Below are 17,814 nucleotides of genomic sequence, written 5' to 3'. Positions count from 1 at the left end.
CTTCTAGGCTACATCTGATTCACCAGTGAGATCTTCTATCTTAATTGGAAGAAGAGCATATTAAACATACTAGCTGGAGTCCAAGAAGGAAAAAAAGGGTTTAAACACGAAATGAAATTAAGAACAAAATAAGAAGCTCCCTGCACACTAAACAATAGTCAGCACTGAAATTCCTGTTGCAGTTGATGCTGAAATTTACTTTTCTAAGTATTTCACATTGTAAGAACAGAAACGGCAAAGCTGAGAACTACCTAAAGTTACACATTTAGAAAGCACATGTGGTATCAAACTTCCATGTGATAACAAATAAGGAGGGGAAACTGCTACAGCTATGGTCTTAGCCTCGATACAGGATCTTTTTCTAAAGAACTGTCATGATGCTAGATATTTAAAAATAGGACTAAGAAAAGTTAGAAGTGTCATTGAACAGCAGGCATCCCTGGTCACCAATTAAAACGCAAGACAGGTTTATCCTTTAAATACACTTTCTACAATGCACCTTGAACTCAATACCCAAGTGGCAATTAACTTGGAGTATCTCCATGTACCCGTTTCAGATGAGCTCAAGTGTGTCTATCACAAAAACAACTTCTTCCTTAGATAAGGTCATTCAGAATTCTTTAATACCATTAGCTTTTGCATCTTTTCACACAAACTGATCAGAGTAATAACAGTATTCCTCATATGCTGAGTATTTCGAACACAGATATATTATCTTCCTGCATCTTAAGATTCTTAAAGAGTCCTTTCATTGACTACAGGAGCTCAAGTACATTTCCACAATTCAGAGCTCAAAAGACGATTGCTATGTAAAGAGGTTATTTACCAAAACACATCATTGAAAGTTTTCTTGTGATACGTAGTTACCGCATCTGAGGATGTGACATTCCAAAGAGGAGGAAAAAAATAAAGAAATTTAGATTCTAAAAGAAAACTGAGATACAAAACTGGAAGCTACAAAATTGCAATGAAACTCTGCAGGCATAAAAGCAATGTATTTAAGGTATCATCAGTTGCAGGTTAATCAAAGTCTACTTTAAAAAAAAAAATCAACAAAATGCATTTTGCACAGTGCAAGGAATGGTTTCAACGGAAAACAAACAAAGGTTAGGCACTCTGTTACACTGTTTAAACACAATGAGCTGGCAATTACAAGCTCTCATTACCTATGACAAAAATATCGATTTCTACCATATGACAGTCAAGTAACATACATGAAACTCTTCAGTTACTTGGTGAACGGAGAAAATGTCTTAGAATTAGTAGTTGGATTACTAGATTCTAAACATGAGAAAAACCTGAGTTCAGGTCTCAGGAGAACTTCAATAATCCCAATTCTTGCTTTATCAAAAAAAGTAAGTAGGTTTGCATAGTACGAATAAACACAGGCTTCATAAATTAAAGACGACGACACAGATGAAGACCCAGCAGCAGCTAAGAGAACATATGGCAAGTAAAAAGTTGGCTAAACGCTACCCTGAAAAAGTAAGACTTGTGTTGTATTTATTCACAAGGACACTATCAACAGTATGCTCTACTTTCATTTTGGAAAGCTATTTTTGACTCTTACATACAAGCTGCAACAATTTATTTATTTATTTTGTGTGAACTTAGCAAAAGCAGTGACTGATTAATAAAACTTCTCAATTCTCGGGTCAGACATCACAAAACATAGTTTATCAATATCCAGTGAACCGATCATAGGTTAATAGCAGTTATAATGTTAATTCCCAATGAAAATGAATTACTAGACTGCATAAACAGCACCATATTCCACACTAACTGCTTCTGGCTCACTCTTTTAAAGACATATTTCATTAATCTTCGATGGAGCCAGAAAATAACAGGTTTGTGTTGAAATACAGTTCACATTCATCTTATTGCTCAAAATCCTGTTTTCAGGATGCTCCACTGAAATCCTTATGTTTCTTTAACAAGTATAAATTTTTTCACAATTCCTAATACAATTAAAACAATTTGTAACTGCAATTATTTATCAGGAATTCCATCCAACATTATGATTTTCTCTGAAGCCAGTACAAGCAGATCTTAAAAAGCCTCTGCTAGCATACAGACAACAACAACGGAGGATTAATCATTTTTGCTATAGCAACCACTGCACTGCAATTACCATAGTGACATGAGAAGAATAGAAAAAGTAATAATGAAGAGCTCTTACTTGTTGGAGCAATGTGTCAGCCAAATAAGTGCAGAATTCTCTAGTGCCCAGCTCTGCTCACCTTCATCAATTGAAATGCCATTTGTAATAAGCATGTCACAAAGCATTTTTGATTTATTTTAAAAAGGGCAATACAAGTTTGTCAATTGTTCACTGTCCTTCAGTAAGGTTAATATACAAATCATCACCATCATGTAACAGAGCGGGGGCTACTTATTTTACAGGTTCCAATTTAGATGAAGCCTAAGGTCTACTACATTACTGTGTATTTCATATATGTAGACTTATATCTGTCCATTTTTCCATTAAAATATACATACACATATAAACACATGTACATACAGAAATATCATAGACCTTACAGACTCACATATATAGATGCATATAAATACATGTTTGAATACATTTTCCATGAAAAAATATAAATTATTTGAGTGCATCGGGAATAAGGAATCTTAGTACCTCAGTGCTTAGCTACTAAGATTATACACTAACATCTGTAACAGTTTCTCATGAATCACCAAGTTGTGGTGTTTTTTTAATTTAACTTTATTTTATTTTATTATTTAACATGTTTATTTACCTAAATGGTTTCTACTCGATAGCTATTGTTCAACCTAATTAATGTAAGAAAAGGAATCTAATCCCAAACTAGCTGCCTTTGAGTAACATACTAACTGAGAAATTCTAAAGATACTCCCACCCCCACCTTTTTTTTCCCCCTTTCAAAGGGCAGGTAAAGAGTTATGGCTGGGAAGGTTTATTCAAATAAAACTTTTGGAAACAGAACATAATGTTAGACTAAGTCACGTTCTGAAACAAAAGATGCTTTGTTAAATGTACATATGATCAATAAATCAGAATCTTGGACTGAGAAGCACAACGCTGCATAAATAGAAAGGTGGGTGTAAATGAGAAAAAGGCAGCTCAAATGATATACTCCTAAATTCATGCCTAGACTGGATGTAGCTCCACAGTCTGATGTGCACAAGGTTAAGTAAATAAGAAGTGGCAGAGAAACACAATTCTTTGAGACCTTTAGGGAACAGAGAGCCCGGAACACCAGCTACAAGATACAGAAAATATTGAAAAAAGGGAAGAAAAGAGAGGCAAGCAACACTAAAAATACTGTAGGATGGGAATGTAACAAGCTTGTGACTGTATACTGAACATGTTTCTAGTCACAGCAGCTGCATCCCACTGTCAGAGAAGATGCTTGCAGCATACACAAAGAGCACGAGAGCAATGGTAGGTTCTGCTCTGAGGAATCATTTACATCATTTGATAAAAGCTACTTAGGTCGAAGGTAATGCAACCTTCTAATGCATCTCATTCCCCGTTTTCCCTTGTGCTAGTCTGATTGGTTGTGCAATGAAACTTCTTTCAGGCCCCATTACAGAAAGCCAAATTACAATTTAAATTGCCAACCATCACACCTTAACTTCCTTTTGACTTACGACAATCATTATTTCATCATTTTTGAAACTGAAAACTGAAAAAGGGAGATGTTAAAGTCTGACAAACCATTTCTAATAAGGCATTTTCTTTAGCTCAGTACACACAGAACCTGTACAATAACTGCCTACCATTTGAAGTCTCTAGATACATGCTGACACTGCAAAGTGGGTAAATGCAGTGTTGTTCTGGTAACACAAGATTTTGCCTCTTGGCTGTTAGATTGATGCAGAAAAAAATACTGGATTGAAAGTTATCAGAACTCAACTGAAATACTTTGCAATGCAACTTTGCTCCCTGCTTCCAATTACTGTATAACCACATTTAGAGAGGTATTTAGGCAGGTTTTTTTATTTTTTATTTTTGGAGGTGGTAGGGCATTATTCAACTTCCATCAGACTGCGCTTCATAAATAACAGAATTTAAATTATATCACTTAATTACTCATGCACGTTGTTTTAGTAGTACATTGACTTCAGTATCCTCTAAAACTTTGTTCAATGAGAAAATAATTATTCATTGTCTTGTTTTAAATGAATGTTGGCAAGATGAAGAAAAAACTAATGCACTACTCAACTTCCTATCCACTGTTGCAACAGAAGATAAATTAAATACTGAAGTCATAATTGTACTCAAATAGTAATTTCAAAATCATAGCTGTATTTCCATAACTGTCAGAATACACGTGGCTTCTCTATCAACACACACAAACACACTTACAGCACTCCTTTCGCTCCCTTAGGAAAGTTAAAACACATATCAGCATTGTGACATGTGAAGATAAAAGCCACCTTAACACCTGATTCAAAGCAAGATTCAAAAAAAAAAAATAACCCCTAGAAAGTTCATTCACGCCTAATTTCTTTCATTAATATCATGAATCTCTTCACATTTATTTTCCCTTATCAAAACATTCCCAGCCATTGACAATCTGTACTAAGCTTTTGTCAAGTTAGTTCCTTCAGACTTAATTACAGATGGGAATTTTTCCTTATCTTCTACATACAGAGATTCAAACCTCTGCAACCAATTATCTTCTATTGCCAACATGGCAGTCTAAAACCTATTGTATCCAATTCTTACTTGAAAGTCCACAAAGCACTTTTTTAAACTTTCTTCCCTCTTCTCTACAATTGAAGACTGCAGAAAGCTGACCTAGAAACCACACAATCCCCTCCGCAGTTTCATTTAAAAAGACTTCTATGCCTAGAAACAGCAAAGCAAGATAGCTGCTTTACTTTTCCCATGCAAATCTCCTCCATTTCTGCAGCTGAACAGATGACATAATATGACAGTCATTTTTCAACACAAAGGACATGGAACATTCCTTCTTTCATATTTGTGCATATTTTGCCTGTTTGAAATGTGTCTTCTGTGTTTCAGCCATGTTTTAAGCACTCCATAACTAGGAGTCCTTGCATCAGATTTCTTCACACTTCCCTTTTGCATGCTAATTAGAAGCAACTGAAAGACGTACCTATGCTCAGCCACAAAAAGGTCTAGAAAAATAATCCCTGTAAAGTTCTATACAGGTTTCCCAATAAAGCCTAATCTTATAATCAAAAAAGGCATCTGCCTCCGCTAATGATTATGAGAACATCAGCTCACATCAGCCAAGGAAGTGGCACTGATGCCTTGAGAATAGCATTTCTATGTGTTTCACGAAAAACTACATAACAAGAGCTTCATCAAAACATGTCCCAACACCTAGGAGATGGTGGAAAGAAAAACCATTAAAGTGTCTCTCCTCTTTCACCCTGGATGGGCTTGTGTCATCTGCATTCACCCGTGAAGATGAAGACAACAGCGAGAATGCAGCTGTTCTGGAAGAGGGAGCAAGGCCCTCATACAGCAAGATCTATGCTGGGTAGATACCCACCTTGTCTCTCATTGATGAAATGGTTGAGATCTTTTAGAATAACCAATTCCAAAGAAGTCAGCCTCTGAAACGCCAGCATTGCCTTCAATAGATGGTATTGATTGTTCCCCACCTCTCTATTCTTGTTGCCATCCATGCTGTCCCTCTGCATTTGTTTCTGTGCATTTCTTAAGTTGCTGCAGGCGTTCTCTCCCATTAAATTTATTAATGTAAAGATTGTGCCACTATACCCTCATGTTGATGCTTCCCCTATGAGTTTGATGATAGCTAGCAGAGCAGTGCGTTCCACAATTGGTGATGGAACTCAAACAATGCAGCTCCCTGCTGCTGCCATCACGACACCAGCCAGCGCCTTCCATCACCTTGGCTGTACCACCACCACGCAGCATACCGCACGGTTACGGTGCTGTGCATTCGAAGTATTCACATTTTCAAAGTTTTAACTCTACCAGCTAAACCATTCTTCTCTTCTTTGCAAAGGCACCCCACAGTTTTTTAAAACCCCATTAATTATGATAAATTTCTAAAATTATGATATATCACTTGGGCTCATTAACTACCTAACACAGAGATGAAAATATCCTACAAGAAGATTGCTTTCCACAGTGCCATCATTAAAAAAAGATCTGCTATATCTGCTTAATACTTATTAAGACACATTATTCAGAACATCAGCTTGGAAAATAGTTACAAAAAATAACATTTAAAATTATTTTTAATTGCAAAAATGTAGTATTTATACACAAGTGTTTATATTTGTGAACATTAAAAGATACTACAAAAAAATATTTAAAAGGGTTTACAAAACACTGTAACATTTCACAGAAGAACCTAGACCATTCTTCAGGTTTCACCTTACTTCATTTACTAATGATCTGTAAACTAATCCACAGCTGTTATATAAAGGACTAAGGAAATTAACTGTCCAGCAGAAATGTCTTCTGGTTAAAAGTCAGGAAATAGCTTTTCTAGAATTCTTCTAGGTAGCAGCAGTAGAGCAGGATAATTGGACACATTCTAATATGGAGTTGGACTTCATTTAAAAAGCTGTCATGCCTCCATGTCACAATTGTTAAAAATTAAAATAATGCAACAAGGTGACATTTGACAATGTTTGAAGACAGGCTCAGCCTCAACAATGTGATATATGAAGTATAATAAATTAATTCTTTATTAAGATAGATTTCACTGACACAGTAGTGTCAGCAGAATTAGGCCTGTAGTATTTTTTGGGTCACAAATTTCTTATCTTAGAGCACACACAGTAAGTATTTTTTGAACTACAAAACCAACCATTCCTGTTGTCCATAACATGACACACACATTGATAAGCCAGAACTAATTGGAAAAAGTACCTTCTACTAGAAAAATAGAGGCTTTCACTACCCCTTGCAAACAGATGTTAGTGAAAGTTAGTTGCATTTACATATAAATTAAGATTTTCTTCTGTCCAAAAGCCTCCCAGACTTTTTAAGATACTAAAATCTTACTATTTCAATCAAGAAAAAAACCTGTGCATTAAAGGAAGTTTTGCTTGCTTCAGAAAAAAAACAAAACAATAACAAAAACCAAAATACATCTGATAAAAATAGGTTTGATACTGGTACAGTGCCTGAAAGAACGTAGATACACGTGAGTTAGACTATACTGGAAAAGCCACAGTTGAATTTAGCTGAATATATTAATAAAATATTCCTACATATTTCAAGATTTACAGGCCAACAGATGTAACACCTTAAAAAAATAACTTCATAATTCAACAAAAAAGAAACACGAGAGATGAGTAGTTTAGAAAAATGAAACTCACCGAAATCTGCAAACACAGACTGCCCAACAATCACCACACCACTGGGTATTTCTTTGCTTTTCCCAGCTCTAGAGAAGTTCCCATCCTATCAAACAGAACAAAGATGACGAAGAAATTGAACGGCAAATCAAGTAATAAAGCTTGACTTTCAAACCAAAGAAAATACACTTCAATAAAGAAGAGCTTAAATAGATAAGAGAAAGCTCAACTGTGGAAAACTGCACTGTTTGGATACTAGAACTGAGTTTTTGCATTTCTAATCTTTCATGGAATCCTATGAATATCCAGTGGTAACGTTCTTCCAATAGAGTTGTCCCCATTTTTTTTTTGTGTTATTCAAAACAGCCTGAGTTTTCAGCACCAAAATCTAAATCACTAATAATTTTGAACACTAACGTGTGTTTAGGCAGTGACATGTAATTTTACAGATAATATTTAAAAACACACATGCTTCTGATTTTCCTTCTACTAAGGAAATCACGATTTTACATTATGTCTGGTTCAGGTCTTGTTTTAATTGTCTATTATTAAAATCTTGGCTCGCAGAACGTAATATTCTAATATTTCTTCAGAAAGACAGAAGAGTGCTGGATTCCTGTTTATCATAAAACTGGGTAACACCTGGACCAAAACCCATTTAAAATGTAAAGTTTTTGTAACCAAGTAACACAATTCAAGGCCCACTTTTGTAGTCACTGCAATCAGTTCACGAAGTGACACAGATACAACTATACATACCTAAGTTAAAAAAACCTGAAATGAAGAGAGTCAGCAATCTGTTAACTGGCTTTTAGCCTGCGTACTTTATGAACAAAAAGTAACAAGGCCTTGGTTTGTTCTCCAGCCACCACCTTTCTCATTCTTGCACTCAAAATTCTTATACATACACTTGTTGAAGGAATGGGAGATCATCAGATACCACTGATGCGAGAAATCCTCAGGTGGCTATAGTGAACATGTCACAAGATGCCGTCAGTGATGAGATATGTCTGCTGTATGACCTACCCAACTTGATCTATGCCAAGTTTGGCAGGTACTCATTTCATTATCTTACCTTTCCCTAAGCTACTTGATGGTGGTTCTTAATCACTTCCTTCTCAGTAATTCCACCTAAAAGCATATGTAGAATTCCCTTCCCTCTGCAGCTCTTCCACCTTGCACTTGGCTCAAGCCTGGCCACCAGAGCTGGTTTCCCAGGACCATGTACAGGTGGATTTGACTATGTTCACAAGGAGACTCCACAATCTGAGCCACTTGTGTCAATGCTCAGTCACCCATCCACAAAAAAAAAAGAAAAAAATCTCTGAAGTTCAGAGAGAACACAGCAGTTTCTCCTATAACAAAAAGTAAACTTTATTGCACAGATGTGAACACTCTTAGCTACAGTAATTTAGGTTAGCATGTAGCCTAAGGGATGCATTTAGTTTCAAATTAATTAATATCATTAGTTGTTAACAACAATGATGTTCTTAGATAAATAAATAATCATTTGACCTGTTTCTGCCCAACCTTGAGTTACACTTATGGTATTTGATTAACACGGGACTTGGAATTTTCTCAGCTGTAACTTGTGTACATAGGAGTGAGATTTTGAACCTCTGTCCCGAAACATGGAATCACAGTTCTAAGAAAGCTTAACAAAATTAAATCTTTGAGACTACAAAAATAAAAACAACTTATCATTCATTTCTTCATAAACCATTGTGCTAAGTGTCAGTAGATTACTACAACAGCTGATGACACAGCAGGAGTCCTGCTAATGCATGTAAAGTCAATCTGATTGGTTTCCTTTGCAGTCATGTTAAAAAAACCTGCAGGGAAATGTATGCTGAGTAAAAGATTTCCTTCAATTCAGTTCAATTCATTCCTAACATCAGGCATGTCAGACAACCTTTAATGTTTGTTTGTTTGATGTTTCTGCATTTAACAGAATGGTTATTTGAATCTCTCTTACCTTATTTACCCACGTCTCAAATTGAATGCTGCGTGCATTTGACGTAGTAAGGAACAAATCTGTGAAGGAAGAAAAAAAAACAAGAGAAATAGAACATTTAACATTAACTGAAGAACATTTTTTAAGCATAAAGAAAGAGACAGGCTTCAAAACTAAGAAAAAGTATACATAATTATATTTTTTCAAGTCAAAATTAAAAATGAAAACCTAATAAGAGCCTTTTATTACATCCTTTTATTTTGGATACATAAATAACATATATGCTGTTGAAAAGAAGAGAAAAAGATGGAGAAACGTTCCAGGCTTCCTTTCCGCAAAATTCTCTTAAACATGAAAACAGTGCAAAAGAGTGCTTCAGGTAATTTATCTGATGATGCTACTTAAAGAGGAGCTTATTCAGGAGAAGGGGAAGAAAGAAGGTTATAAAGGACATCGAAAAAAAGAAAAAAGCCTGAGGGAGAAAATAAAGGATGATCTCTAGTGTACCAAAGATTAAGAAAATCACCCTTTAAAATTTAAGCACTTGATTTCTTTTCTATTGTCCTCCTTCTTTGCTTTCTAGTTTAAAATATCACTATTTGAGTTAGAACACAACCGTTACTCTGTGGGCAGAAAAAAATGAATTAAAGAAAAAAGAATATTAATGCCATACCCTGAGGTGTTTTAGTGAATAAGCAGGTGGACTGCTGTACAGGGAATTTCAAATGGCATAATAAGGGGTACTGACTTACAGGAAAAAGGAAAAAAAACAGCACCTGAATATCAAATAAAAAACCAACAAAATGGAAACAAAAGATTTTGCTCACAGGTTCCCCCTCCTCGATGGAGGTTATGTTAATTCTGTTCCTCTGAATACTTGAAACAGCAATTTCCTTTAGAGCACTCACGTGAAAAGCCTTATCATGATAATGTGCTTCATCGGAATGAATTTTATTGCTGCTTAAGCATTTCTTGAAGACAGTGTAGGAAGACATAGAAATGTTCTGAAAATACAAGGGATGTAACTTAAAAAGCATTTATAAGCTCCGAATTTTGAACTTGCATGTAGAAGGAAGATTAAGCAATACTGCTGATTACCACTGGATATAAAACAAAACAATTAAAATTGAATACATTTGTGTGTGGGGAAAGGGTTGTTAATAAAAGAAAAAAACAGAAGATTGGAAGCCTCTTTTTTTTTTTTTTCCAAGACTTAAATGATCCAACAAGTATTTCAAGTAGGGTTGTAGTACATTCATGCTGCAATCTGCACTGCAATTTGTTATGGACTACGTCACGTACAGAGTATGCCACAACAGGCTCTTCCAATATCATATTTAAGCACACAGCAAATGACTAATATTTGATTAGCAAATATAATAGATTGCCTAACCTTTTGCAGACATTTTTGTTGGCACTGTACCTGTTTTCCCAAGCCATCTCTGACTCAGTTTCAGGCACTGCAGCTCTGACCTCTCACCTTTAATTGCTAAGCCAGTCCTCTCCCTGCCCAGTCCTCTGTGCAAGGAGAGATCCCGGGGACCATTACCACAGCATTCCTGCCGCTAATGCTATGCTTATGTGTTTTGTGGCTTTCCCAGAATTAGACAAAATAGCACAGCTGCTAACACAAGCCATAATTCACTTAATACTATTCTGCTAGAAATCTAGCTCTGAATAGTTGGTTATTACTAGGTTAAATAAACCCATCAAGTTCTTAAGCAACACAGTTATGCTTCTATGGTAGAAAACACCACAAAAGGCAGATATGAGTTATGCTGGGAGTATTACTAACTCCTTAGCTCTTTAAATCATTTACAGTTAAAACCTTCAGTTCATTAAAAATAAGAAGAGCAAAAATCAAACAGCATTATCTCTTAACCGATTTAACATGTGATGGAGTTTTATTTTTTTAATTGTTCTCAGTTTTAAAACCTATATTAATGCAGCATGCCAGGCCAGCTTCTTAGTAACAAACAATATTTCCTTCACTGGGTAAATGCAGTGTCACATATCCTTAAAACAGAAGGGAGAAATAGATAAATTGATGTTCTTCACATATTAATGGGAAGTCACATAAACATTACTGGGAATTAAAGCATCCATAAGCAGAAATACATCTTGTTTTCATTTGAGCTTTACAGAGTAAACGTATTAGTTACAGCTCCTCAGAAAATATAATGGCCATGTTTTACACAAGAGACATTCCTTATGGTTCAGCCCAGACAGAACTACAACAGGTCACAGAAAACCAGGCACTCAGCAGGGACTGGGCACCACGGACAGCCCAGTGAACTGCAAAGCTGTCAATCCTGACCTCCAGCAACAGCCACTACCTGCTCACTCACGTACTAGGGAGTTACGTGGAACAGAGCATGAATGGGTACTCTGTATGACTTTGTAGGAACATGCAACAACATCAGAAAAAGAAGTGATTTGCAGTGCATTTTTCTTATGCATTAAAAAAACAACACAACGTCTATCCCCTCATCCTCAGTCAGGAGCAGATTACGCTCATTTTCTTCTGCATTCTTCCCCCACCCCTCTGTGATTTCATACGTATATAGAAATATTCAGAAATAATTGCACAGGGACCAGAAATAATAGAGAAGGACAAAAAGCAACAGGCACAAAATCTCAGATGTTAGGACCAGATTCAAAAGTAGTGTTAAAATAAACATTAAACAGGGGTGGGGGGGCCCACAGTAGCTGGTTTGTCACACAATAATAATCGCAAGGAGTGCATTTAGCTATCTGCAGTGTAGGAGGAATAAATCAAGACACTAAATGTAAGTCAAACTACAAAGAGGTAATAGAAAGACAATAATTTAAAATGTCTCCAGTGTTTACTTTGCTAAGAAGTGGAGGTGCTTATAGGTTTAAAATCTTTGTTCAGACGTTGTACAAACGAGGTATTTTAGTATGAATGCTTGCTTCATGATTTGAGAGTAAGAAAACAGAGCTATGTTTTCAACAACTATACTTCTCTACGGTTTGCAAGGGATCAGTGCCGAGCATCACCTACTACAGTGGCTTTAAGATGAGGAAGTTCAGCAACATGCCTGTTTCATGCCTTTTTCACACTGAACTTCCTCCCACTGCTCAAACAACCCCCAATCTCTTGAAAGCTGGGAAATTACTTTTTGTTTCTCTGATACACCCCTCTGTGCCTCCTTGTCCCTAACTTGTTTACATGCTACACGGCCAATTGAGCCATCACACCAAAGCAGCTCAGGCCTACTGTAATATTACACTGCGCTGCTAAAATGCAAAGGCAGACAAAAATAGCAGACTACGTTCCATAAATAGTATAGGTGAGCTAGCGCCACGCTGCTCCCGAGGTAAAGCAGCAAGCCGTGATTTCCCATATTCCCCAATTTAATACAACTATAGGAAAGCTTCCTGTAGTTCTAGAGCTAGCTGAACCAATTCACCTGCTACGTTAATGCCAATTGTCCCCCTTAAACCAGCTCACAAACTACGTGTTTCAAATTCTCATGCATGTTTTTGTGATTAAGTCCTTTGGCACTGGAATAAAATGAAACTTCAGTATTTAAAAGTAGCTTCCTATTTGGAACAAGAATATCATAGATACCAAAGCAAGCATAAGAACATTTCATTGTGACAGAAGTAGTGTAAAATACCTCAGACAATGTTACTTAGATACTTCAAGTAACAATTTACAAAATTTGTATAGTTTAGAATTGCAAATGTTTTCTTCAAGTCTGTAGGAAAGAATCCAAGCCTTAGAAAAACCCAGTCCTGCTTGGTAAAGTACTTTAGATCAGATGATTTCCAAAGGTTACTTCCAGCCTAACTTAGTTTAAGATTCTGACTGTATTATATATGCTTTCAATTATTAGGAACAAGAACTCGTGAGATAGGGGGGTCCATTAAGAATGTGTGATATTTATATTTTTCTATACAGCCATAGCAAGTAATCTTGGCAAGCATTGCCTTCCCAAAGGAGCGTCTGTAGCAGGTGTCTTTCCCAACTGCTACTACACATTTCCTTAGCCTATCATTACCACCTTCCTTAATATAGGAGGGCTGCAGGAGAATATATGGAACCAACAAATGCATTAAGATATGTACTCGGTACTCGGATGACATGACAATGAAGGGATACACAGTTCATTTCTATAAGTTGTATTTTAATACACTAATTATCTTGAAAACAGCAACAATTTTGTTTTGCTTCTAGCAGAGCCATGAAAACTCAACACCTCTTTCCTACAAGGAATGCATCTCGTATTACAAACGCTAAGGAAATGTCACTTCAAAGATATGCTGCCCCACTGCCTTTTGGAAGCAGTTGTGGTAGCAGTTTCAGCTGAAGAAAACAAAACCATTTGCACATAGATCTGTAAGTTCTGTAAGCACAGATACCATATTAAGTGCTGGTCCATACGCTCCGTTGAAATGCTTATAAACCTAATGGCAGCACAATGTGAGTTATTTACAACCTGAGGTTATAAAATTAAATAAACTTGAGCTCAAGATTTTCTTTATCATTTACAGAATATAAAAGTGATTCTCCAGATAATTTCACTAAACCATACGTATACAAATGGATGCTAAAAACAGAATGTATAACCCTCTGACTATTATAGATTCTGGAGATACACACTGAAAATGATCCAGAGGAATTAAAAAAAAGTCAGTTTGGCCATTCTCCTACTGCCACTGCCAGAGAGAGAACACTGGGTCAGTTGCATGGACCACCAGACTAAGCCTGCAGGGGCACTTCTTCATTTGTGACATGATGTAGAAAAGATAAGTAAAATCCTTAATAACTGGGATAGTGGAATGTCCTCATGTCAGTCTTCCCAAAATTCAATGCTTACAGCCTAACTGAATGGCTAGAGCTATGAAAAAGCATCATCATCAGGCAGGAAATGTTTCTCTTGAACAAATGCAAAGTGACGCGTGTCACATATAAATGTTCTGCTATTTTTGATTTAGCAGGCAATGGTTAACAAAAACAACACCAAGTAATGGGAAAATTTATAAACCAAGTTCAACACCCTAGAAATAAGAAAAAAAAATCAAGGAGGTTACCCAGCATTTTAAACCATGAGACTGAAACCAAATCTAAGTATATACTAAATACATAATACAGAAGATGTCTGACACAGGCTATGACACAAAATCACGCTATCATTTTACTCACAGCCTCACTTTCCCTTAAAAGTGATTTGGTGAGGAAATTTGGCTATTCTTTAATTTGAGTTAATTGGCTTAGTAATAAAATGCTGCTATCCAATCCCTAGTACCACTAATCAAGAGTAAATACATATACCAAACGCTGAATTCAGCATTCATTCTTACTAAAAAAAAGAGCTACGTCACTATGAAAAACATTGCCCCAAATTGTCAAATTCTAAACCAGCTCTACCCCCACTTCAGTTTGTGCAAGTGGCTCAGCAAGTATAACTGAACGTTAGATAAAGTTCAACACAGAGCTAGAGAGACAGCTTAGAAGACTTCAGCCCAACTGGAAAAACTCAGACAAGCTTACTAAACAGATAGTATTCCAAACCCTACTTCTAAACATTAATTTTACTTATTAGCACCACTAAGAAATTACAACAAAGCCAAACTACACAATCTGCTTCAAGTTCACTTTTAATTAACCTTGTTCTTTTCCTTCACTTTTGAGTGTTATAAAAACCAGTACTATTTATAGATAGAGTGTTCATTTCACTAATAACTGATTTGACCTTTCTGTTTAATGTCAGAGGGCTTTACTTCAAAATTAAAACCTCCAGCAACTATAGTTATCTTCAGAAACCACCAGGGCATAAGCAATATTCTTAAGTTATAGCTTGATTTCACATTTCCTTCAGAAACTTCAGTTAATAAAGAAAAAAAGCCCCTATTTTTAAGTGCTATCAAAATGCATGAAGAGCAGTCAGAGCTTTCTCCTTACAAAACAAGGTTTTAACCAATTAGACCGTGCACGTGTGCATGCCAACCGTGTCTGAAAGATTTTTCATTTATGTGGAAGACTAGTTGTGGCACTGCACATTTCTAATATGTGCAACATTTAACCAGAAGTCTTGTGGATATGATCATCTGCTTGTATGTATTGGCATATGTAAATAAAGTATTGAACTAGAAGTCTTTGCTGTAAGTTCAATTTAAAAATAGAAACTATCACCACATTACAGCTTTTTTTTTTTTTTTTAGTCCCTACACACACTTCCAATATGCACAAACCTAACTTTATACAAAAACACTACATACAGCCAGTCTTATTTCTTTACTACAAGGAAATAAGAAGCCAAACCTTTATATTGGCTACATTTTGTGCCTCTATTCATAAGTTGTTCCACTCAAGTACAGCAACCTTTTATCATTTATTATTCAGATTTGTCTGGTCAAGTTGGCATTAGCAGTGTACTAGATAACATGTAATATATCTACTGCCTATCTGAAATAATTTAGCTTTTACAGTATGTATAGAAGTACAACCACCAACGCTAATGAAGTTACAAATTAGTTGTCGTGAATTTCTGTTGCTAGCACATGAAATAGTAGTTACAGGACCCACTCCTTCCAGCCACTTCATCCTCTGAAAAATCTAAGTGAAACCAAAAGCACTTTGTGTGTTCCAAACAAGCTAATTTGTGTTTACAAATCTTTATGAAGTGTGGTTATAATAAAGGAGATTTTGGATTCCTATGTGATGTGCTCTAGGTGACCCTGCTTGGCAGGAAGGCTAGACCTGATGAACTCCAGAGGTCCCTTCCAACCTCAACAAGTCTGTGTGATTCTGTGATTATTTCTGCTTTTCAATTTTCATCTTTTTCTTTTCAAATGCAATAAACATTTACCAGAACAGCAAATAAGAAAGATGATATACAATTATAAACAACATAATTAAGCATTTAAATCCCTTTTCATTATTAAGAATGACTGAAGAAAAAAAAACAAAAACAACATATGTACAGATTTAAAAGCATCATTTAAATAGAAAAGTTCTAAATTAGTTTTATGCCAAACAGTTATGCATGTGAATATGCAGACCACATTGGACTATTCCTCTGGTTTTTAGCACTCATGAGTCCTCAGACAGAAAATTCTATTTATTTTTATAATAAAACCAGCGATGTTGTTTCAAGCGATGGAAAATGACCACATTCAGCATTAAAGTATTTTCAGAACACATTTTCATGTTCCATGCTTCCCTACCCAACAAAATACTGGAGTCAGAACCAGTTTACTTTTCATCTATTTGAAATTGATTACCATAAAAATATCATACTATCAGTATATAATGAAAATCTCCAAAAGGAATAGCCTTTGAGATATTTCATTATAGCAATTTTAATAACTGCTAAGCAGATAGCAGAGGTGATAGGAATCTTTTAGAGGGATTAGGCAAAACAAGTTAAAATGACTGTTTCTTTTCTCTAGAGATCCTTACTTATCTTTTAATACTATTCATGACGTAAGCTATGATTAAGAAAAGAAGCAATGGCAGAAGCAGACCAATCCCAGCAGAATCAAGAGAATTACACAGCTAGTAAAGTAAACAACTCTGAGCTCACCTTATGAAAGGGAGCTGGAACTGCCTGTGTTCCTGCACAGTGTTCAGTACCATGTGAAGTAATAGAGATAACCAATTTGGGAATAGTAGCAATAGTTAAAAACGCAAAAAATTTATATACATGTTTGTTGAGAATGAGATTTCCCATGTATCTTTTATAATACATCTTTTGACTCCATTATATGCTGTAAATTCTCAGGTGAGCTTTGTTATCTGAGCTTTAAACATATAGGGAATTAAAAATGAAACAGTGACCAGGTATTACCGAGTATTTATTTTGGGAAAGAGAAAAATGAAAAACAATTGGACTTCAAATGAAGACAGAAGATTTGTGTATATACACACACTTCTATTTTAAAATACCCGTCAAGCTAAGTTTTAAAAGGCCAGACAATTTGTTTACAAACATAATGGGCCTGGTTATTTTGACAGAGAATAAACACAGATCTACTACATAAAACAAGCTTTTATGGTAATATTATGGGCAGAGAGGTTACCAGCTTCCATCAAAAAGCAACCAAAATTAAAGTACAATTCAATGAGAGTCTGACATCAAGCATTAGTGTCTTCAGAATCAAGGTGTAGTTGATTACAACAGAAAAACACCTGTGGATTGAGTGATTGGTTTTCAAGAAAAAACATCTATGTTTACGGGTTTAAACTACGTGGGAATCAAAGAGAAAACACATTGTAAGTGTTCTGGGACATTAGGTTTCTAGATTCCTAAAGCAAAACAACATAAGAAAATTAACCATCAGAAACCAGTAAAGAGACTAGCAATTAGCTTACAGCAAGCTGTTTCTGACTAATGATTTTTCCACTTTATTCTTCCCAAAGTCAAATTTATGAATTTCCCTTCATTGTCTGCAAACAGTTCCAAAAATATCTGCAATTATGCACACCATGTGCTAGTATTCAAGACAAGACAGGTTGCAAAAGCAGTATTTCCAAAACTTTCAAATCACATAACCCAATAAGGAACAAAATATTTAATACATTAGATATT

General features: G+C 35.7%; 1 protein-coding gene across 1 annotated transcript in view; it reads right to left on the bottom strand.

The window, feature by feature from the left end:
• Positions 1-17,814, bottom strand: part of ITFG1 (integrin alpha FG-GAP repeat containing 1) — a 71,245-nt gene that overhangs the window by 40,595 nt on the left and 12,836 nt on the right. The window contains exons 7-8 of the mRNA XM_027466992.3: positions 9,275-9,333; positions 7,321-7,405 (exon numbers count right to left, since the gene is read on the bottom strand). Of these exons, the coding sequence (XP_027322793.2) occupies positions 7,321-7,405; positions 9,275-9,333 (144 nt within the window). The remainder of the gene's footprint in view (positions 1-7,320; positions 7,406-9,274; positions 9,334-17,814) is intronic.

Source organism: Anas platyrhynchos, chromosome 12 (genome assembly GCF_047663525.1).
Source record: "Anas platyrhynchos isolate ZD024472 breed Pekin duck chromosome 12, IASCAAS_PekinDuck_T2T, whole genome shotgun sequence".
Taxonomy (NCBI): Eukaryota; Metazoa; Chordata; class Aves; order Anseriformes; family Anatidae; genus Anas; species Anas platyrhynchos.
The sequence above is the reverse complement of the archived record's forward strand: the minus strand, read 5'-3'. Positions and strand labels throughout refer to the sequence as shown.